The following is a 23,496-nucleotide window of genomic DNA, read 5'->3' as shown; positions in this document are numbered from 1 at the left end:
GCCTGAGGGTGAGGGTGGGAGGGATACACACCTGCTATCCCTGCCTTTGAAGGAAGAGGAGGAGGCAAGAGTTCAAGGTCAACCTCAGCAATATGGCTACCATTACCAACCTCGTCTCTATGAGACCCTACCTCCAAAGACAAAACAAAAAAAAAGTATCTGAGGATGAGGTTAAGTAGAAAATTTCTCCAAACACAAACCCTTTTCGCTTTTATAGGAGAATTCTGCATAAGGCCAAATTTACCTTGGATCAACCACACAGCTGGGACTCTGAGAGCCCGGCAGAGGCCCCACCCCCTTAGGGCGGAGCCACGGGCGGCGGGCGGGGCCACGGACGATGGGCGGAGCCTAAGCTGAGTGTGCGCATCGCGGACCCGAGTCATGGCGGACGGTAGCAAAGTGGTGCAGGCCCGCGCACTCCTGCAGCAATGCCTGCACGCTCACCTGCAGGTGCGCCCGGCCGACGGCGATGCCGAGGCGCAGTGGGTGGAGGTAATGCCCGGCTCTTCTCCCTCGGCCGCGCTGGTCTTTCTCTCATCTGTCGTTGGAGGAAGAGCATGTCCCTTTCCGTCTGCTCGCCCTAGTGGGCGGCCTAGTTATCGCTTTGGACTTGATTCCGGTGGCCTGTGTCCCAGGCTGTCTGTAGCCTCAACCTGAGGAGTAACAGCGTAAGCCAGCCCGCCGAACTGTGCTCAGAATTTTTAGAGGATTTCATTCACCTCCACTATATTAAGATGTCATATCCAGCATCCTTCTTGCGGTCATAGTAAAGATCGATCACTCATGAACCATGTATGTGGGTAATCTTAAACCAAGCATTCAAAGCTCTAATATCACCAGATGTGGTGGTGCCTTTAATCCCAGCGCTTGGGAGGCAGAGGTAGTTCAAGGCCATCCAGGTCTGCGTACTGAGTTTCAGGCCAGCCAGGACTACCTGGAGAAAACCCTCCTTCAAATAACTAGTCAGTCACCCTTCCAGTATCCTTACCATCATCTCCCTTTTCTCAAAATTGTTTTTTCTTGCTTTCATATTTGTGTTAGAGCTTTTCCTTGAGGTTTTGAAATTTTGTTTATATCTTTAAAAATTACCTATTTTAATTGTTGCCGTCAGGTAGGATAAATTCCAAACTTAATCATTTAGAGTCTACCCTTTATCACTTCTCTGTTTTTCCCACCATATTTCCTGATGCAGAGTCACACATTTTATTGCAGCCTTCCAAACTGTCCCCTTGTGTTTATAAAATTTAAAAGCTGTTTCAAAGGCTTCTCCTTCCCTCCCACACATTTAAAGAGCTGACAAGTAGTCATCCGTTGCTCTGTTCTATTATCAAAGCTGATTTTTTTAATGGAACAGTGTTTTGTTTGAAAGTTACCTTGCTTCTTAGTTTTATTCATGTAGATTTTGCTGTCCCAAAGGAATGTTTTCTTCCTGAGAATTGAACGTTTCAAAGCTACAGTAAGAATTACCTACTTTCCAAAGTATTGGTAGTGTATACCAAAGAAGCTTCAGGAAAAAATATTTTTTTTTTACTTGAAGAGAGGGATATTTTAGGTCACAAGATAAGATGTATTATTGAAATGAAAAGAAAATAATGTATGGAGGTAGTAATGCTGTGATTGGGAAGTGTGGGTGTTTCTAGTAATAATTAGGTACTTAATTCTGGCATCCAGGTGCCAAATGTGACTGGAAGACCTGGCCTCCAGCTCAGAATTCTGTTGGTGGAGAGACTTCATATAGTAGTATAGCTGTCTGTGACTCACTGGCCAGCCCTGCACCATAGATGAGACTGGAGGTGCTTGCCTATGGCTACAGAAGTACAATTGTCCTTTAAAAAAAAAAAATGACTTCTGGACTGTAGAAACGACTCATCAGTTAAGAGCAAGTGCTGCTCCTAGAGAGGAACAAAATTCAGTTCTCAGCAAGTGTGCTGGCTCACAACCACCTTTAACTCCAGCTCCATGGGATCTGATGGCCTCCTCTAGGCTTCACTGGCTCCTGCCATTGTACACACACACACACACACACACACACACACACACACACACACACACGCACGCACGCGAGCGCGCACTCACAAACACAGACACATAATTAAAGTAAATGTTTTTCCAGGTAATCCAAGTATGAGTGCAGAACTGTATGTATACCATTTAGGTAAACAGAGCCAGAAAGATATAGTTAAATGTTAATGCCACTAACTGTTAAATTGAGTCTCAATCATGTATAAAGCATGCAAAGTTATTTGGCAGCTAAAATGTGAAGTACACTGAGCCTCTGCCTTTAGCGGTTATAAACTGCGCCTCAGCCTTTAAATTTATTTATATAGCATTTGATAAATACCTGTGTCGCACTTACTGTGAACCCAGTACTGTTTTAAGTAGTTTGCGATTATTAACACCTTTCATATTTATGGTTGCTCGTTGAGGCTCCTGGCTTCAAGCAGATTAGCATAGACTCACAGCTCAAAGGATTCCTTCAGCAGTAGCTTCATAGTCATTTATCTCTTGTGTATTTTCTTGTAGTCTGTCTTACAGGAACTAGTTAAAAATGTGTGTGTGTGTGTGTGTGTGTGTGTGTGTGTGTGTGATTACATAGGGTGAATAAATCTATATTCCTGATAACAGCCAACCTTTTCATATAAAATTATTGGCACAAATGTGATTTTCAAAGCCTAATCACCATTGGCCACACTAACAGAAAAAGCAGCTGAACAGTTCCCTGGAGCTTGTAGAAATAGGAAATACTACTCTCTTTAAATAAACGACTGAGGGGAAAACAAGGAGAAGCATCAGAAGACATCCGGGACACCGTTGCTTATTCAACAGTCCTGTGTGGTACAACAGGAATTCATTGGGTGTGGGATAAATCAGCCTGCAAACACACTGTTTCTAAGTCTGTCAGCCTTGCCTGGTGTGGTGAGGCTGCTGGAAAGTTCTGTGACTTAGGAGAGATAAATGAAGGTGTGATGTGTGATTTCACTGCTCTTGACTATAATGTAATCTTAAGTTTTGAAATAATTTATCATGGTGATTAAGACTTGAGGAAGATTTTGGTTTCTCATAATTTACTTAAAATTCAAAATTATTGTTATTTCTCTCCCTTGGTTTTTAACCCCATTCTTGGAAACATTGTGAATTGAGCTGTTTCTCTGTAGATTCCTTCCTAATCTAGACTCCTGTGGTGATTTCTCACAGATCCAGAGAGGATTAGTGATCTATGTGTGCTTCTTCAAGGGAGCAGACAAAGAACTTCTTCCCAAAATGGGTATGTGTTTTCGGTCTTCTCACAGGCAGAGGGGCATGGGGGTGTCGTGTTGAGACTCATTATGATGCAGGATGAAGAAAGGTGCAAAGATGGGGCTATCAGTGAGCAAATGAACAAAAAGTACAAACACCACTGTGCTGGTCTTGGTGGATTTTGTTTTGTTTTTGATGGGCTTGGGTTGAACCTAGGCCTCGTACAAGGCAAGTGCTCTGCCACTGACCTATAAGCTCCTCTGAGAAGCATAATTTATTTTATTTTTACTTTTTTGTTTTGTTTTGCTGTGGTGCTGGGAGTTGAAGCCAGGGCCTAGAGCATGTTAAGAAAGTGCTCCACCACTGCACTATGGCCTAAGCCCTTTTTAGCAATTCACATCCAAACAGAAACATTTTGAATGGGAAAAAAATGCATAATGAGACCTAATTCTTTGTAAACGTTAGGGTATTTTTCCCCCTAAAACTCTTCAATCAAGATCTTGACAGTTTACCCGGCCGACCTTCAAGTCCTTCCGCATCCCAGGAGGGAACTGGGTATTTTCACCATAGCCTGTGGAGGAGCTAGGCTGCAGGAACACAGGGTGGTTAGTTGGTTGGTCCTTCCTCTTCTTTTTTAAATGTGTATTGGTGTTTTGCCCACATGTATGTCTACCACATGCATGCATGTTGCCCTCAGAGGCCAGAAGAGGGCATTAGATCCTCTGGGACCCGAGTTACAGGGGCTTGTGCGCTGCGTGTGCTGCTGGGACTGGAACCCAGGTTCCTTGGAAGAGCAGCAGGTGCTCTTAACTGCTGAGCCATCTCTGCAGCCCCAAGAAGCATGATCCTAAATTGTGCTGGTGTGTTAATTATATTGCTTATTATAAAATTTAAAGAATGTACATATGGCGGAATTTAAAATATGACAGTATTGCGGGTGGTTTGTAGACTGATTTAGGAGATAGACACATAAGCCCGTATGCGTAACAACTTCTGCCCAGAGTTGTGAGAGTAGAGAGGCCACAGAGTTCCAGGCAGATGCTGCCTGGCTTTCTTTACCACGCCCCACAACTGTGTGTGTGTGTGTGTGTGTGTGTGTGTGTGTGTGTGTGTGTGTGAATATTCATTTTACAAAATGACCGGTTTTATACAAGTATATCATGTACTTTGACCTTTTTTACTTCCCATTACCCTCTCTTGTCCCCTCTCATCCTCCATGGTCCCACCCCTCTCCCCATCAGATAAGAACATCCCTAATGGGGCAGTAGATGACAGTGTATACACAGCAAGTGTCCAATCAAATCTAAGCAGCTCAGCCTTATGTCATTGATACAGGAGAATTTATAGCAACCATTTATGTGGGTTTTTGCATAAATGTGCAGATATAGTTCTCCTGGTTCTTGAACCAAACAGCGTTATCACAACTACTCTTACTCTGAGGATATAGAAAACAGAGTAAATGCTCAGGGATCACAAAATAATAACTTAACCTGCTTCAGCTTTCCAGTATCCTATACATTCCATGGCCCTGCACATTCCTTGTGATAGATAATTCCATGGGCTCAGATGTACTGAATCGAATGACACTGGTACAAGGCAGTATTTGGTTCCAAAATTATGCTCAGAAAAAAAAAAAAAAAAACAAACCTGAAATACTGGAACTATTCCTAAGATTGGGGGGAGTTTATATGCTCCGCATTGGTGAAATAGAGAGAGTAATAAGTGATTTAAGCTGAGCACAGTAGCGTGTGTCTATAGTTCCAGATACTTGGGGACTGAGGCAGGAGGATCCCTTGATTCTGGGGTTGGAGGCCAGCCTGAACAAGAGAGCTGGCCATGTCACCTAAGAAAAAACAATACAGATAGTTAAAGCTTACAGAAGTTAACCTAGACAAGATTAATGAAAATGAAGGTCATGGGCAGATAGCCCATTGATGACACCTTAGCCAAAAAGTCAAGACTAAGGAAATTTTACACTAATATATCAAACTTGCTTGACAACTTTGTCAAGGCATGAAAACTCCGTGAGAGAGGCCTGTGACAGGTAAGGGTGGAAGCTAGTAACTAATAGTTTGAGATTTGAATCTAGAGAATAAGGAGCCTTTGAAGGCCTAAGAAGGTGAGGTGAAGCTCCTTCTGTTCTAGAGGTATTTGTAAGCACATCTTTAACCCCAGCACTTGAAAGGTAGAGGCTGGTAAATCTCTGGTTTTGAGGCCAGCCTGGTGTATAGAGGGAGTTCCAGGACAGCCAAGGCTACACAGAGAAACCATGTCTTGAAGAAACAAAACCACAAAAAACAAACAAAAGCAAAAATGATTGACTTTGCAAAGTTGTCTGATGATGTCTTAATCATAGCGAGGTAAAATAAGCCCACCAAGCCCAAGCTGTGGTTTGCTTTCTAGAGACTAAACCTGTATGTTTCTGTCTTTGTCTTTATGAGTTCACTCTAAATACATGGGTAAGACTATTGAAAACACAGAGGACACCTTCCTTAAATCTTTGAATGGATAGTTTGACAAACAAATGTTTATTGAGAGATTAGTTTGTACGTCCCTATATTCCATGAGTGAGCCAGTGTGATGAAGTTCTCTCAAAGCTGGTCTTATACTTTCTCATGGCTCAGACCTTTCCAACCATGCCTTATATAACCAGTTATGTCCATGGAGTCTGAAATACCATAGCTAACATAGAAATGTATAGGATCTTCCTCAGTTCATCTCCAGTGTAATAGTACCTAGATCAGGGGTCTGTCAAAGCTAGATTTCCTGTCTGGGTCACTGGTGTTTAATAACCTGTCTTACATTTATCTTTAAGTTTCTAACACGCTATTATCATCTAATTTCAATTCAACTTGCCTGTTTCTCTTTGTGCTGTCTACATATAGACACGTGAGTTCTCAGTTACAGCCAGTAGAGGGAGGTGTGTGAAAGTATAATAAAAAATGGTATTACTGCTCATTGCCTGTTAATCCAGAATTGCTAACTTAGTCTGTCCCGAGCCTGAGGCCTGGCTTACTAAATAATAATTTTGGTTGCAATGAAGTGTTCAGGAGAGTCCTGTTTCCTGAGATGTAGTCAGTAGGCTGCTGGCTGTAAGGCAGAGAATTATAAAGGTGTTTAAAGAGAGATGTGAGTTCACTGTAAGGTGATAAGGCTTGCAGCCTAGGCTAGGAATTGACTGATTGTTACCGTGATAAGTGCATGATCTGTAGAGTAGGATAGTGACCAAGCCTTCACTGATGTTGACTACAGAATGTGTAGTAATTGAAATCAACCAGACCAGAAAGCATGTCTTTAAAAAAAAAAAGTCTGTGTATCCCTGGCTGGGCTGGAACTCAGAGTTCTCTGCCTGAGGTGAAAGGCATGCTCTACTGTGCCTGGTGGTGAAAGTATACCTTTCAAAGCATGATTTGAGGACAGGAACGTAAGGTTTATAGACTTTCTTTACTACTTGTTCTGTTCTTGATGAGAAGAATTCATGTTTACCTTTGTAAAGGGACAGAGAACCCAAGTCTAGATATACACGTCTTTATTACTTCAAAATGGTTAATGTTGGGAAATTCTGAGTTTAGTTTTCTGGATACACATGGTGGATTGGGTAAACAGTCTCGATGCTATGAAAACATCACTATGGGTTTTTTGTTTGAGGGTTGGCTTTTTGCTTGTTTGTTTTTGAGGTTTTGTTTTTATTTTGTGTATATGGCTGTTTTGCCTGCACATATGTTTGTGTGCCATGTGTGTGCTTGCCTGCAGAGGCCAGAAGAGTACATTGGAGCTTCTGGTACTGGAGTGAGAGACAATTGTCAGCTGTCATGTGGATGCTGGGAACTGAATCTCAGTCCTCTGGGAAAGTACTTTTAACAATGGAGTCTTCTCTCCAGGCTCCACCGTGTATATATATATATGTATACACACACATATACATTTATGCTGCCAGTAGCTCGGTATCTTTTGTTTACTTTCCCATTTGTAATAATGAATTTCACCATTGTATTTCCCCAATAAAATGTTAGTCCATGCTAATATTGCCTTAAATTGTGAAATTACAAAATCATCATTCATAATGGAATTGAACCAGAGGATATTTGCTTATGAAATAAAAGGAGCAGAGAAACAAACATCCATGTGTTCACAGAGGCAACAATATTTGAGGTTCTAATATACAGTTAGTTCTTTGGATGTAGACCTTTCTGGATGAACTTCATATAGGAGAGCCTAATTGTTGGATCAGATTTGAAGCACCTTGGTATTTTCTGTATGAAATTGAGAATTTTCTCAAGTGTGTGTGTGTGTGTGTATGTGTGTGTGTGTTTGTGTTTGGGCTATGTCATTTAATGAAGCCCCTTCAACATCTAGAGACTGGATTTTAAATATGAAACTTGATAACCAGTGAAAAGATTGGTGGTTTCCTTTGTTTTCACTTCAGAACATGTTCCCTTTCTTCCCTACCCAGTGAATACGCTGTTAAATGTGAAATTAAGTGAAACAGAAGGCGGCAAGCTCGTCTCCATCATGGACCTGCCTGGTGACGTTCTCATCATCCCTCAGGCCACCCTCGGGGGCAGAGTAAAAGGAAGAACCATGCAGTACCACTCCAACTCCGGGAAGGAGGAGGGTCTAGAACTCTACTCCCAGTTCGTGAGTCTGTGTGAGGAAGTGCTGGCCGCCAACAGCAAGTGTGTCGAAGCGGGCGTTGTAGTGGCGCATGGCACCTACGGCAACAGGCAGGTTTTGAAGCTGGACACCAATGGACCATATACGCACCTAATTGAGTTCTGAAAGATCCGTTTCCACAGCTGCTGCTGGTATAAAGGACCTGGGCTCTACTTAGGTTTTTTTCCCTTCTTCTTGAAGAAGACACAGGTCTGTAACATGTTAGGCAAGAAAATCCTGCATCCAAGCTGCGCTTAGTGGCGCATTCCTTTCATCCCAGTGCCTGGGAGGCAGAGACAGGCAGATTTCTGTCACTTGAGGCCATCCTGGCCTACATAGCGAGCTCAAGGTCAGTCAGGGCTGTCAAGAGACCCTGTCTCAAAAAAATAAAGAAATTGGGAACATAAGTGAGTCACTTGTAAAAGGCAACACTAGTTTTTGCAAACTCTTCTACTTGACTTTAAAATACATTTTTTAAGAGTGAAAACTAGGGTGTGGAGGTGACTAGTGAGTTCTTGCTGCTCTTCCAGAGGAGCTGGATTCAGTGCCCAGCATGGATGGATCCTAACAGTCTGTACCTACAGATCGAGGGGATTGGAGAGCTCCCACATGCACATAGCAAATAAAATTAATTAAAAAAAAATTAAAAACTTGAAGTTATTTTTTCTTTTTCTTTTTTTTTTCTTTTTTTTACCTGAGGATTGAACCCAGGTAAAGTGAAAAATGAATGTATCTAATTACCAGAATTAGAAGTCTAAGTCGGCTGCTGGAACCTTCCTGGTGTCTCAGACATTCCTTGGTCTGTTCTGATACTTTAAATTCCTATTGCACACATACTCCAAAATCCCTTCTTTATGGCTTTTCTGTACTGTTCTATTTTGGAACCTAAGAATCAATAACTTGAGCTCATTATCCTTAACTTTTGTTTTATTGATTCACAATACAGTTGTTGAAATGTAATAAACTATTCATGAGCTTAGAAACCCCACTTTTCCCTAAATTTTCTCCAAGGACATGTGCATATCTTTCAAAAAGATTACATTATTTACTTTAAATCATTTTGACTTTATGCCCTGGAAAAATGCTGACTCACAGCCCTAGGTGGAGTTCAAGCAATTCTCCATACAAAAACTGCCTGAGATGCTTGTGGAGAAAGGTACTCCAAGTTCATGGAAGGTTGTTAATTAAAAATGATGGCAGACGGGGGAAGCAGGAAGAATAGTAGACTTGGAAATTACTTCACCTTAGCTTTTGATAGCTTTTTTTCAAAAGCCCATCAATATACACATTTTATTTTCATGTCTGTAATGAAGATAGCACTATGGTCATCCAATACAGAAGAGTCATCTCCATCCTCTAACTTTTAGAGTAAGACTTGTTGCCAGTTCATTGGTTTATTTACTAAACTAGGCATAGGTAGAATTGCCCTTTATGTAGATGCCTTATGGCTTATGGCTTAGTTTTCTAAGATTTTCCAATGTTTCAAACAATATACTTCCTAAATAGTTTTCAAAAGTTGATTTTATTTTTTTTAGCTCAAGCATGTGTGTCTGTCTGTCTGCCTGCAGGTATGTCCACATGAGTGCAGGGGCCCTTGGGGATTAGATGCTCCCCTGGAGCTGGAGTTGCAGTGCCCGATGTGGGTGCTAAGATAAGCAATGCATGATCTTAACTCTTGAACCCTCTCTCCAGGCAGTCCCTAAGTGATTTTAACCTTTCAGTTTAGAATCTGGGACCCACTTGTAGAAAATATTATATGTAAGATGCACCAGGTGTGGTTTAATGTCTTGAACACATGCATATAAAGTAAAATGAGGGAACTGGAGAGGTGGCTCAGTGGTTATGTACTGTCCAAAGACCAGAGTTCATCTCCCAGCACCCATGTCAGGCAATGCACAGCATCCTGTAACTCCAGCTCCAGGACGCTGCCCTGCAGTCAAGCGCATGTACACACACATATCTTTTTTTAAAAAAATAGAGCAAAATGAAACACACCTTTATCATTACTTCAGATTATTAAAAGAAGGGCAGAAGCATGCATGTAGTACCCATACAAGCCATAAAACAGCATCAGATCCTCAAGAATTAGAGTTACAGACAATTATTACCTGGTTGTCAGCCACCATGTGGGTGCTGGGAATTGAACCTAGGTCCTTTAGAAGAGCAGCCAGTGCTCTTAACCACCGAGACATCTCTGCAACCAACAACCTATTAGTTGATTGAAATAAATGTTTTGGAGTATTGTTTTAAGATGTGTTACATTCATTTATGCTGTGGAATATTTGTTTATTCTTTTTTTGTTTTGTTTTGGTTTTTGAGACAGGGTTTCTCTGTGTAGCTTTGCACCTTTCTTGGAACTCACTTAGTAGCCCAGGTTGGCCTTGAACTCACAGAGATCTGCCTGGCTGTGCCTCCCTAGTGCTGGGATTAAAGGCGTTCGCCACCACTGCCTGGCAGAATATTTGTTTAATGATGGAAAGATGTGTCATTCTTTTATGTTACATTTGTTTAACTCTGTAAAGCTGTGTTACTTTGCTTGTCTAAAACACTTGATTGGTCTAATAAAGAGCTGAACAGCCAATAGCAAGGCAGGAGAGGGATAGGTGGGGCTGGCAGGGGGAGAGAATAAATAGAAGAACAAGAAGAGGGCAGAGTGAGAAAGAAGAAGAAGAGGAGAACACCAGGGGCCAGCCACCCAGCTACACAGCCACCCAACCACACAGCCAGCCATGGAGTAAGAAGGGAAAAAGAAATATAGACTCTAGAAAAATAAAAGCCCAGAGGCAAAAGATAGATGGGATAATTTAAGTTAAGGAAAGCCAACTAGAAACAAGCCAAGCTAAGACTGGGCATTCATAAATAAGAATAAGTCTTCATGTGTTTATTTGGGAGCAGGGTACCCATAAAGAGTATTAAAAAACAACTACAAATAAGTAGTTTCCGAAGAGGAAGAGTTTCTAGAAAGGTTTTCATTTTGAATACCCACCTTGAGAATGATTTTAAATAGTGTTCATTTTGATGACTCATATACCTTCTTGGAAGCTGTCTTCAAGGCAGTGTTTCTAGAACATGTTTTTATGGTACTGCACGGCTTAGAAGCTGTTGTGACTTTATCTGCAGGACAAAGTCTACACACTGGAGGTTGGAATCAAGGTTCCCGATACAGTAAGGCAACCGTAGTGAGTTCTGATTACCAAGAGTAAAAATTTTTAACATGACATTCTCTTGTGATAACAGTGTGGTGGTTATTCTCAAAAAGACAAGTGGCAAAGAATGCTGTAGTGTTTGATAATGCTATTTGGTAACTTTTATTCTGTCAGTATGGAACCAACAGATCATTAATGTAGCCACTATTCCTAAGCCAGAACCTTGGGTAATAACTTGCAAAGAAAGAGCAAAGTCCACGGGGCCAAAAACTCTAAAGATAGCTGAGAGGTTGAGAGACAAGAAACACCATTGAGCAAAGGTACTTTTCAGTACATAAACAAGAGGCCAGCAAGATGGCTGGGGTAAAGGGACCTGCTACCAAGCTTAGTGATCTGAGTTCAATTCCTAGGACCCATGTGGCAAGAGAGAACCAACTTCCACGAGTTGTCCTCTGGTCTCCACATGCACATTGTGACACTTGTGCACCCATACACAAAATCAGTCAATAAATAAAATATGAAAAGCAATTGAAAATACTAAAGAAAATAACATAAGGTCAGAGGTGAGACTTTGAACCTAAAAGTTAACAAGTTCTCAGAATTGGCAGTGGTGGCACACGCCTTTGATCCCAGCTCTCCAGAGGCAGAGGCATGTGGATCTCTGTGAGTTCAAGGCCAGCCTGGTCTACAGAGCGAGTTCCAGGACAGCCAGAGCTGCACACAGAAACCCCAAAACCAAGGGAACTTAAAAAATAAAGTTTATTGGGGGCTTTCTTACACCTTCAGAGGTTATTCCATAACCATCATGTTGCAATGGTAGCGGGCAGGCAAGCATGCTGGAGCAATAGCTGAGACTTACATATTGAGAGAGAGAGAGAGAGAGAGAGAGAGAGAGAGAGAGAGAGAGAGAGAGAGAGAGAGAATGCCAAGTAGAATGTATATGCTTTTGAAACCTCAAAGCCACCCTTAATAACTTATCTCCACCAACAAGGCCACACCTCCTAATCCTTCCCAAACAGTTCCACCAACTAGGGATCAAGCATTCACATCATCACAGAGTCTTTGCAAGGGATTCTTATTTCTGTAGAAGATAGCATCTCAGCTTTTGCTGGACTCACCGAGGGAATCTCTTGAAATGCAGTTCTTAATCATTTTAGGAGTCAGAATCTGTCTAGTCACTGGTCTTCCTGCCAAGTGATTCTTGTATATACCAGTATCCCAGACCCATCTCTCAGAACCAAGTCCATACTTCTAAGGTATCAAGGTGGTTTGTTTTGGTTTTTCACAATTCTTTATAGTGGGGGGATGCATGCCACAAAGCCAGTGCAGATGTCAAAGGACATCTTGCAGGAACTGGTTCTTTCCTTCCATCATGTGGGTCCTGGGATTGAACTTAGGTAGACAAGCCTGGGAGCAAGTGCCCTTACCCATTGAACTGCCTCACCTGTCCTGGTCTTTTGTAACTTGACTCCAGCTCACCTTTCAAAACTTTCCTTCCACAACTGACCTCAGAGCTTCCTTAGCATGATGAGTCACGCCCTTTCCTCCCTCACTGCCCACTCTTCCCTTTAATTCCAGCATCGTTTGCTCTAGCTTCAGGCAGTCTCTTTCAGAAATTCTGTTGCCGTCATTCCTCATATTACACTTGTACCACTCCTGAAACCTGTGATGTGTTGTGAGAGTGTGCCTCTTTTTTGTTTGTTTGTTTTTGTTTTTGCCAGAGCTGAAGACCAAACCCAGGGCCTTGCACTTGCTAGGCAAGTGCTCTACCACTGAGCTAAATCCCCAACCTGATTGTGCTTTTTTTATTCTAGACTATAAGAGTATAATAACATGGAGAGACAGAATAATAGTGGGCAGACAGCATACAGTCTAAATATTTTATTTCCTACAGCTTTGCCACAGTGCTGTGTCTGTTAACACAGTGGGTTGTTTCAGTGAGCTTTGTCAGTGGTATTGGTGGAGATGTGCCAGTGGCCAGAATACTCTTGATTTTCATCTAATTACATTATTAATTCACAGTGGATTCCTTAGTTATAAAGCCACAAGAAGCAAGTTTAAAATAGCTGTACCTTGCCTTACTGTAATAGATGGCACCAGAAGAGTGCTATCCCACAAGAGCAAAGGATCTATGTGTTGCCTCAAGGTTCACTCTGTAGCATCTTTCTACTATAATACAGCTGTATTTGTATAAAAGTGTTGTCCATAAAGCAGTGTTCAAAACGCAAATATCCTTAAAATACAGAAGTTAAATGCCATGTAAAGAAATGTAGTTAGGAGCCAGGCAGATCTTTGTGAGTTCGAGGCCAGCCTGGTTTACAGAGCTAGATCCTGGAAAGTCGCAAAGCTACACAGAGAAACTCTGTCTCGGAAAAAAAGAAGAAGAAGAAGAAGAAGAAGAAGAAGAAGAAGAAGAAGAAGAAGAAGAAGAAGAAGAAGAAGAAGTGTAGTTAGGGTTTTTTTTTTTTCCTACTAGGCCCTATGGTCAGGACAAATCTCTCTCACCCACCAGTCCCCCAGTCGCTTAGACCCAACCGAGTAAACACACAGAAACATATTTTTTATAAACTGTATGGCCTCGGCAGCTTTTTTGTTATCTAGTTTTTAAATATCTTAAATTAACCCATTTCTATTAATCTATAAGTTGTCACATGGCTTGTGGCTTACCAGTATCTTTTACATGTTGTTTGTCTTGGTGGTGTCTCCTGACTCAGCCTTCCACTTCCCAGAATTCTCCTCTCTCCTTGTCCTGCCTATGCTTCCTGTCTGGCTATTGGCCAATCAGTATTTTATTTATATAGAGTGATATCCACAGCAAGGAAACATATTTGAGCCTTTTTAAAATTATGAAACAAAAATGTGTGAATTGTGTTTACAGATATGAATTTTGATGCAACAAGCTTTATTGGCAACTCCCTATCTAATCTCAGAATAAAGCAGTTCTGTGGTGTGCAACACAGACAGCAAATGCTGATATAAATACCATCCTTCTTTTTGTTTTAGGCAGGGTCTCACTGTACAGCCCTGGCTGTCCTGGAACTCACTATGTAGTTCAAACTGCCCATGAACTCACAGATATACTCCTGCACCTGTCTCTCAAGTGATTAATAAAGACATGCATCACCACAACCACATGGTCCTACTTTTAACTGGTGTATTCTATTTTAAGTTATGGAAGCATGGATACATATGTTTCACAGGGGATTCAGGGAGAGAAAGGATTCCCCAAGGAAGAGGTCCCCATGCCAACTGAGCAGCAAGCCAGGACAAGACACTTTGAGGGCATCAAAGACCAACCATACAGGAGCCTGGAGATCTCCAGATCTAACCTAGCCACACATCTAGAAGGTGGAGAGGATACTGGCTCCCTTCTGGGGAGTCTTAGCATGGGTCCTCACCCCTGACATGTGCATGACAAGCCTCAATAACACTAGTGTGGAAGAGGGATGTCCCGAAAGGCTCCTGAGCTCACAGCCTCCTGTGGCTGCTGCTGTGAGTGCCTAGGAACTGGAATCTCCAGGTAGTCCTTTAAGGAAGCACTAAAAGCTGGTGAGTGCAATAGCCAGAGCATGCGCAGCTCAGGCTTTACAAGGGTGGGACTGGGTGGGCAGGGATCTCAGCTGGGAGAGCACCAGGCATCTGAGGTCTATGTGAGAGGCTAAGCCCCAAGGGGAGGGTCCCAGCTGGGCTCTTGAAAGCAGCACAGACCCAGTGGGCACGATCTTCAGGTGGGTGTTAGTGCAGGGCACTGGTCACGTCAGAAAGGGCTTGTGCTGACTGACACGCGGCTTCAAAGGGCCTGAGTGGGCTGGGGGTTTGGGGATAAAAAAGGAGGTCTGTCTGTAACTGGAGTCAGGAAGAGGACAGAAAAAAGAAGGTGACGACAGGACTATAGGAAGTCAGTCTGTGCCCTAAAGCCCAGGTACCACAAAAGCGGACTCCTAGAGCAGGTCACCGTGGTGCATGTCTTTCGTCTGAGCACTTGGGAGGGAGAGGCATGCCGATGTCCGAGGTCAAGGTCTGCCTGGTCTGCAGAGTTCCAGGCAAGCCAGGACTACATAATGAGATGGTGGCTCAAAGAAAGAAAGGTTGGGGGGCACTTGGGTTTAAATACAGGTCAAGCATGTGATACGTGAGAAAATCCACAGAGGTGATGCCCCTGAAAAACCGTGGCTGCTTCCCCGGAACCAAGGAGCGCACTCTGGCCGGATGACTGGAGAGGTCCAGAGCCTGGATTCTCCGAATGTGTTCCAAAATCATTTTGTCTCCCCACATGGGTTGTGCTTGGAAGCCGTAGATCAGGATGTCCTTCTAGGTGACCTTATGTGACCCATCAGTTCAGGAGGGCAGATTGGGAAGGTCCAGGCCCAGCTTGAACTGGCCCAACAGCCAGCCACTGGCTTCTGTTGCTATAAGGATCCCTCTCCCTCCCCAGGGTGCATCTCTTCTCGTAGCTTGAGTCTATATTCTAGGAGAGCGCTGAGGCAGCCCCCCAAATGTCCCAATAATCCGGTGCCATAGGCATGGTACTGGTGCTGTGCACCGATCTACCCTTTACTAGATTTTTCAATATGGACTAATTATTTGCACTGTGTTAGCCAATACTTTACCCTGAAGATATTTAATAAAATTTGGCCTTTTTACCTGCAAACAAAAAGAATTTATGTATTGCATCCAATGTAATAAAACTTGAGAATCATGCCTGTTGTTATATTTGGGATTGGGAAAGTAATTGTGAAGTTTTTTGGTTTTTTTGTTTTTTGGTTTTTTTTTTTTTGTGTGTGTGTGTGTGTGTGTGTGTGTGTGTGTTTGTTTGTTTTGAGAAGTTTCTTTTGAAGGCTGTGTCTAACCATACTAGCAAAATGTAATTCTTGGGCCAAGATTTGAGGTACTGGTTAATTTGAGCTTTGTATGACTGTGGATAAACCAAGGCTCATTTCCTATTTCTGGCAGTCTTTTGATTTACTTTGAAGTCTAATGTAAGCCTGTTTGTGAGAAAATATGATCATCTTCAAAGCTTAATTCTCTCAGTGCCTAATTATAATCAGATAACTGTCCTCGGGCTTTGTAAGTGGAAATTGCACGTGTTTGCCTTTGGTAACCCAAGGTGTTGGAAAATGTTCTTTCAGCTTTGGCATAATGCTACATTGTGAACAGTTTCTTTCCACTTGAAAGTCACAGTTCTGGATCTGCCAGTCAGCAAAGGAGCCGAGGGCTTAAGACATGGTTTCCCACGTGACCCTTAACCCAAGGACTTTCTGTCACTGGGGCAGGTCAGACACAGACACATATGGGTAGTATGTGGTCTGGGACATCTGGACAAGCCTATCTGTGGAATGTACAATAACAGAATACTTCTCACTCAGGTGGGAAATTGGTATGTTAAAAAGGGTATACAGGCCAGCAAGCTGGCTCTGCAGGTAAAGAAAGGCATTTACTACACAAATCTGGTGACCTGAATTTGATCCCTGGGACCCACATAAAAGTAGAAGGAGAGAACCAACTTGGAAAAGTTGTCCTCAGACCTCCACATGTGTGCTATAGCATGAATGCACACATACGAACACACACACACTATAACAAAAAAAAATTTTAAGTCATGACAATCTGGCCAACCTTTGAAGAATGAAAAGGCCTTCTATTGGTACTAGGGATGGAGAAGGACTTTCCAGCTTTGGACTAGTGGGTACTAAGATGCCACTGAAGGCTTTGAAAGAAAAATGACGGGAGTAGAAATGGTTTCGGGGGCTGGCTCTGAGTGAAGTTCTTGCTGTGAAAGTCTGAGGACCTGAGTTCAGATCCCCAGTACCCATATAAACCCAGCAGTCCCTGCATGTATAACCTTAGCACTAGTGGGGCGGAGACAAATGGATCAGTGAGGCTTGGTGAGCCACAGGTTCCGTGAGAGACGATGATTTAAAATAAGGTAGAGAGACATTGAGGATAACGTCTTGCTGTTGCCCTCTCTGGGTGTCACTGGCCTCCACGTGTGCCTGCGTGGGTGAGTGAATGTACACGTGTACACTAAATGATAAAATTTAAAGGCTTAGAGGGATTACCCAGGTTGCATTACACAGGATTCCAGAGAAAAGAGAATTTGTGGCAAACAGACATGCTCTTTAGAGTAGGGGGGACAAGGAGATTAGCGCTCACTTATAATAGGCTGGTGGCTTTCTGTAAGCATAGTACTAAGCATCAATCGGTAGTGACTGGTGTTCTAAAGAAAAATATACTTCAGGGCAGCTGGTTGGTATTGAGACTATATAAAAAGGGATTTGAAATCACTCTAAAATTTAATGTATGTGTTACTGGAAAGATGAATTCACATTTTAATCCATCGGGTTTTGAGGTAACTGAAAATTTACCTACATAGAAATGTGAAGCAGTGTTAATTATAAAATTAGAGATGAAACTAAGACCAAATGTAGTCACCCCATTCACCGACTGCCTGCTCTGATGAGTGTAAAAGATGCACTGTAAAACCAGAGACACGGATTTAGTCTCAAGAAGGTTATAACACGGGGATGCCAGAACGGTTAGCAAGGCATACAGAGCAACTAGCTGTGCCAAAAGAAAGGTTAACAACAGCACTGCAGAGATGGAGGGGGGATTGGGAACCCCAGCGAGCAAGATGATCTTGTTCTTGGGATGGAAAGATGAGTACAAGCTAGTGAAGCAAATATAGCAAGAGCTAACTAACTGTGGAATCGAGATGGCAGGGCTGTGGAAACCGACTATACAGCACGTGCTAACCTTTCTCAGAGGCTCAAGCTCTGTGTGAGCCTGCTGCCTCATCAGACTCCATGCACTCACTTTGTAGGAGAGCCTGTCTACTCAGTGGGCCTCTCCATCTGTAAAGTCCCCAATTGAGCCATGGCACAGAACTGTAATCCTAGCTACTGGGAAGGCTGGGGCATAAGAATGGCAAGTGCAGGACAGTCTGGATAACTTAGAACATGTCTGGGAAAAAAAATCACAAAGGGGTTGGGGATTTAGCTCAGTGGTAGAGCAATTGCCTAGCAAGCGCAAGGCCCTGGGTTCGATCCTCAGCTCTGGCAAAAAAAAAAAAACAACAAAATCACAAAGTAGGCAGAGCCTGGGAATTCCGCTCAGTGCTGGAAGGTTTTCCTGGCATAAGCAGGACTCTGGGCCCATCTCTAAGAATATCGCCCTACCCCCCAAAAGTCCCAAGTGATAGTCAATAGGACAAGTGACTCCTCCGCTCCCCAAGGAAGGTTAGTTTACTGCCACTGTGGTCCTGACCCTGGAAAAGCAGGCTATTCTAAGGGACTCATGATTTGTACAGCTGCCCAGTATTCTATCGAAGTACGATCTGAAGATTGCCTGAATCAGAACTTCTTCAAAAGCACATTAAATTCAAATCTCCACATCTCGCCCTAGATCTCTGAGAGTGGGGAGGAATTCACTTTTTGTTTGTTTTATTGAGTGCTGGGAATTAAACCTGTGGCTTCACACACATTGGACAAAAAGCACTCTACCACTGAGCCATCTCGCCAGCTCCTAAATTCTACCTTTTTAAAATTCATTTTTTACATGTATTTATTTATTTGGGAGCAGGATATGTGCGTGCTATGATGTGTGTGTAGAGGTCAGAAGACAGCTTGCAGGAAACCGTTCTCTCTTCTCACTGTGTGGGTTCCAGGGATCGAACTCAGGTGGTCAGGCTTGATGGCAAACACTTTCCCTACTTTCCCACCCCGCCAGGCCCAGAATCTACATTCGAACAGTTAGTTCTCCCTACCAGATTCAGACGTGAAAACTGATTGTATTTGGGGTGCCATCCCTGAACCAAGAGTCAGGAGGTCTCTAACTCTGGAGTCTTAGCTTTCCTATAAACTCTATAAACTACTTGATGTTTTTATATAAACATATAAAACTACTTTCCTATAAACTACTTGATGTTTCTAGAGTTCATCCTAACAAGAAGGGAATTGTATTTGATACATTATATGCTCCCTTTCAGTCTTACCTCTTTCGGGGAATTATGAAAACTGAATCATTTATATTTGGAGTTAGTTGAACTTTAATCAAATGAACTGAAAAAAATGTTAAAATTCGCGTTCATGTAATTCATCTAGAATGTGAGTTACTCATCAAAATAACTTGTAACTTGTAAATGTTTGTTTGGGTTTTAAGGCTGAGCCACAGAAGGAGCTGCAGACATTGCCCACAGCCTTTTGGTGATTCATAGCTCTGTTTTCCCGGGAGTTCAGTGCTCATGTTAGCCAGACCTACAACAAGAGCTAGCTCTCAGCTCCTCATCCACTGTTAATGAGCTCATTCTCTTCTTCCTCCTGTTTAAAAACAAACACACAAAAACCCTGGCTTTTTTCTTTCCAGGTCTCTGCAGAGGTGGTAGCAAGTTTTCAAGTTCTGTTTGTAAGTGAAAGATGAAATGCCTAGGCTGGATGATGTGGTGCTGATGTGGTGCAGCCCAGGCTGGATGATGTGGGGCTGCCCAGGCTGGATGATGTGGTGCAGCCCAGGCTGGATGATGTGGTACTGCCCAGGCTGGATGATGTGGTACTGCCTAGGCTGGATGATGGATGTGGTGCTGCCCAGGCTGGATGATGTGGTACTGCCTAGGCTGGATGATGTGGTGCTGCCTAGGCTGGATGATGGATGTGGTGCTGCCCAGGCTGGATGATGTGGTGCTGATGTGGTGCTGCCCAGGCTGGATGATGTGGTGATGATGTGGTGCTGCCCAGGCTGGATGATGGATGTGGTGCTGCCCAGGCTGGATGATGTGGGGCGGCCTACCCTGTTACTCCCAGCACTTGGGAGGCAGGAGCAGGTGGACCCCTATGAGCTGGAGGATGATCTGGTCGACATAGTAAGTCCTGACAGCTAAGCCATGGCTACGTAGTGAGACTGTGCCTTTAAAAAGGAGATGAGGAGGAGAGTAAGACCAAGACAACAAGAAGAAATAATAATGTCTGGTAATCTTTAATTAATTATTAAACTTTGTACCCTCAACTACCTTTTCATTGGATAGCTTTTTTTTTTCCTCCACTGGAAGTCAGGGCCTAATTTTAGTCTCAATATAATTTCAGGATATTGTTTAAATTACTACTCAGGAAGATGGGGAGATAGCTCAGTCTATAAAGTGCTTAAGGACTTGAATTCCATCTCCAGAACCCACATTTAAAGAAATCTTGACATGGTGGTACCCTTGTAATTGGAGCTCTGGAGAATCTGGGATTCATGACTCAGCAAGCTCCAGGCCAACGAGAGCCCTGTCTTAAAAATAAAGGGGATGTTTCCATATGGTTTTTCAAATGGCCTACCTACTACTGTAGATGCTTCCTAAAATCTACACATATGTGAAAGGAATCTAAATGGAGTCACCAAATGATAGGGAGGGAATGCCCCAACTAGACATCTTATGCCGCCAAGTAAAACCGCCAGTGCCAGGGATGGGTTATAACTTGTTGAGTCATTGTCCAAAGGGGTCCCATGGAAACCCCCAAACATCTCTGGCTGTTTCCAAGGCTACTGGTTGCTCTCCACAATCTGATGGTGAGGCCCTGTTGCTGAAGACAATGCTTAAATATGCTGTAGAACATAGAGAAGCTGAGCTGGTGCCGACCAGAAGCTTTGTGCCTGCTGGTAAGTGTCCATGGTACTGGAAGACACTCTGTATGCTTCTGAAGAAGAGAAGTAATCATCGATATCTCCAAGATACAATCCCTATGATTACAACAGTGACCGGCCTTTGAGATATTGATGCAATAGAGGTACAAGTGTTTGGGGAGTAACCAACCAGGGGATTTATGGCCCACTCCATGAGATAGAAACCATACCTGACATTGCTAAAGTGGCCAAGAACCTGAGATTAGATAGGTCATTTGCCTCAGGGAACCTAATACTACTACTACTATTTTTGTAAAGAAACATAGCAGTAAGCCGGGCGGTGGTGGCGCACGCCTGTAATCCCAGCACTCGGGAGGCAGAGGCAGGTGGATCTCTGTGAGTTCGAGGCCAGCCTGGTCTACAGAACAAGTTCCAGAACAGCCAGGACTGTTACACAGAGAAGTCCTGTCTTGAAAAACAAAAACAGAAAAAAGAAAGTAAAAGAAAAAGAAAAAAGAAATCCAGCAATGAAATGACTCCTGATGACATAGCCTGTATCGGTAACTTGCTCAATCCATATAAAAGAAGCTTCTTCATGCAGTCGATGGGAATTACCATAGCGACTCACAACTGGACAGTGTGCAGAGTGTGAACTTTGGAACACTCAGTCCTAAATGGGATGTCTCCATCAAAACCCTCCTGTCGGGGCTAGAAAAAAAAATAAACAAACAGAAGATGTGAGTTAAAAATGGAGGACTCACCAGGCATGGTGGCGCACACCTTTAACCTCAGCACTCTGGAGGCAGACACAGGCAGATCTCTGTGAGTTCAAGGACAGCCTGGTCTACAAAGTGAGTTCCAGGACAGCCAGGGCTACACAGAGAAACCCTGTCTCAAAAAAAAAAAACAAAACAAAACAAAAACAAAAACAAAAAAAGAAAGAAAAAGGAAATGGCAGACTAATATTTAAGAAAAGGCTAAAAGACAGCATCAAGAGAATGACCAAAAATATCCAATCCACTGGAGAGTTAAAATAAGATAAAGCGCTGGTAGGGCATAGCTCAGTGGTCTAGCACATGCTTTGCATGTGGAAAGCCTGAGTTTAGCATTAAAAAAAGACAGAAAGAAAGGGAGTGAAGGCAAAGGAGAAAGGGAAAACAAGGACACTTGTATTGCTGTCTAGTAGGTCACTGTGAACATTAAGTCTCTTAGAATTATGGAAGACAGGTTATCTTCACAATTAAGTGGAAATTCGAAATTTTCGTAAGTACAGATAACCTTTTTAAGAAGGTAGAAATTAAAAAGTATTGGTAGCCTTTAGGAAGGTGGTACTAATGGGCCATACTTTTAAACTTAAAAGATGTGGGGCTGGCATCAGGCATGTACATGGAGCACAGACATATAGCATATAAAACTTCCATACACATAACATTTAAAAAATTAAAATTCAGAAAATATGAGCCTTCTTTCAGAGGAAGAGTAAGTAGAGAGAATTTGAAGGGGAGAAGCAGTGTGGATCAAAATCTCATATCAAATCCATAGATGGAGGGATGGTTTTAGAAAACTTAGGGCCCTTTTCTCTTTCCTCTCTCTTCCCTCTGTGTGGTCTGTTTCTCTGGTCCTTCTCTCTCTCTCTCTCTCTCTCTCTCTCTCTCTCTCTCAAAATAAAGCTCTAAAAAAAAAAGAAAGAAAAAAGAAAACTTAGGGCAGGCATCCTCTGAGATGGGAGGAAAAGACGGCCAATGTAGGGTAAATAGGAAGCCTTGAATAACAGGTTCAGACATCAAACCCTCTACTTTGGCTGGGAAAAACAAAATCAAAACCTCCATCATGAGGGGACAGGAAAGGTAGATTGGGGTACTAACCGGAGGTTAGGAGTGCATTTCTGACATAGCCACTGTGAGATACAGGTAGGTGAGCCAACCAGCTGAGGCTACGCTATAAATAATTCGGGGATTTCTTGGCAGTCCAGGAGCAGATTGGCAAAAGCAGATGGCTGTGCTGATCCCAACTCAGGGATTGGCAGAGATGCAACGTGTTAAGGTCACCGAGTAGAAGAAGCTAAACACTAGTCAAAACAAAACAAAACAAAACAAAACAAAAGAAAAAAGCCTAGGAAAAACAGCATTGACCAGCTCCTTTCCCAAACCAGACTGCACAAGGAAATTTAAAACCAGCAAGGAGCTTAACAGGCTACAGAGAAAAGGTCAAAGAGCCTGCTGCGCCTCAGAGGTCAGAAGGGCTTCATTGAGGAGGAGAGAAAGCAGAAGCTTTATCTAGAAGGTAAGCCAGAGGCCCTTCCTCACAAAGCCAGCCTGCAGCCCTCGAAAGTCTCAATCCCGGTTCAAGTTTTGGTGAGGCAGCTATTCGTCTGGCAGACGGGTTAAGCAGTGCAGAGGAATCCCACTTTGCTGGAGGGCCGTGGCCAGTTACCATTCTGAAAGGGCACCTATTTGTTTGAAACTAACCTACAGGGGGACCTGAGGACACAGAACAACTCTGAGTCAGGAAGCCTGAATTTAACTTCCTGAGACCCAGGGTGAGAAACAGCCTTGAAAGCCAGTTTTGTGGATCAGGCTGGCTTCCACTCTGAAAAGCCAAGATGTACAGGCAGCAAGATGTTCAGCCCAGGCAATAAAGTGTGTAGGGAATGGCAGCCCCATCTTTGATGACTGGAACAGGCCTTATCAACTGAGAATGACTTAGGAGTTTGGTATCCCTAAGCCTGAACCAACCTCCGGAGCCAACTATCTGTTGTAGAACACTCAGACCCTGAAGCTACGGTGGTTTTCTTAACATTGCTGCAGCTTCCTCCCACAGGGTGGTTACTACTCAGGGGATCTGGAGAGTACGAAGACAGATCCTC

At 43.1% G+C, this 23,496-nt stretch overlaps 1 protein-coding gene across 1 annotated transcript; it reads left to right on the top strand.

Annotated features, from left to right (window-relative positions):
- Positions 1–358: 358 nt before the first annotated feature.
- Positions 359–8,560, top strand: Dtd2 (D-aminoacyl-tRNA deacylase 2). Its single transcript, XM_036206182.1, has 3 exons — positions 359–492; positions 3,196–3,265; positions 7,691–8,560. The coding sequence occupies exons 1-3, from the start codon at positions 382–384 to the stop codon at positions 8,014–8,016; spliced, it is 507 nt and encodes a 168-aa protein (XP_036062075.1). The 5' UTR covers positions 359–381; the 3' UTR covers positions 8,017–8,560.
- Positions 8,561–23,496: the final 14,936 nt, after the last annotated feature.

This window comes from Onychomys torridus, chromosome 14 (genome assembly GCF_903995425.1).
Source record: "Onychomys torridus chromosome 14, mOncTor1.1, whole genome shotgun sequence".
NCBI lineage: Eukaryota > Metazoa > Chordata > Mammalia > Rodentia > Cricetidae > Onychomys > Onychomys torridus.
The sequence above is the reverse complement of the archived record's forward strand: the minus strand, read 5'-3'. Positions and strand labels throughout refer to the sequence as shown.

Bases quoted from the DNA above. Each gene is read 5' to 3' on its own strand.
- Dtd2 (XM_036206182.1), top strand. From the start codon at position 382: ATGGCGGACGGTAGCAAAGTGGTGCAGGCCCGCGCACTCCTGCAGCAA. The intron at 493-3,195 runs GTAATGCCCGGC...GATTTCTCACAG, and splicing joins CCGAGGCGCAGTGGGTGGAG to ATCCAGAGAGGATTAGTGAT. The intron at 3,266-7,690 runs GTATGTGTTTTC...TTCCCTACCCAG, and splicing joins AGAACTTCTTCCCAAAATGG to TGAATACGCTGTTAAATGTG.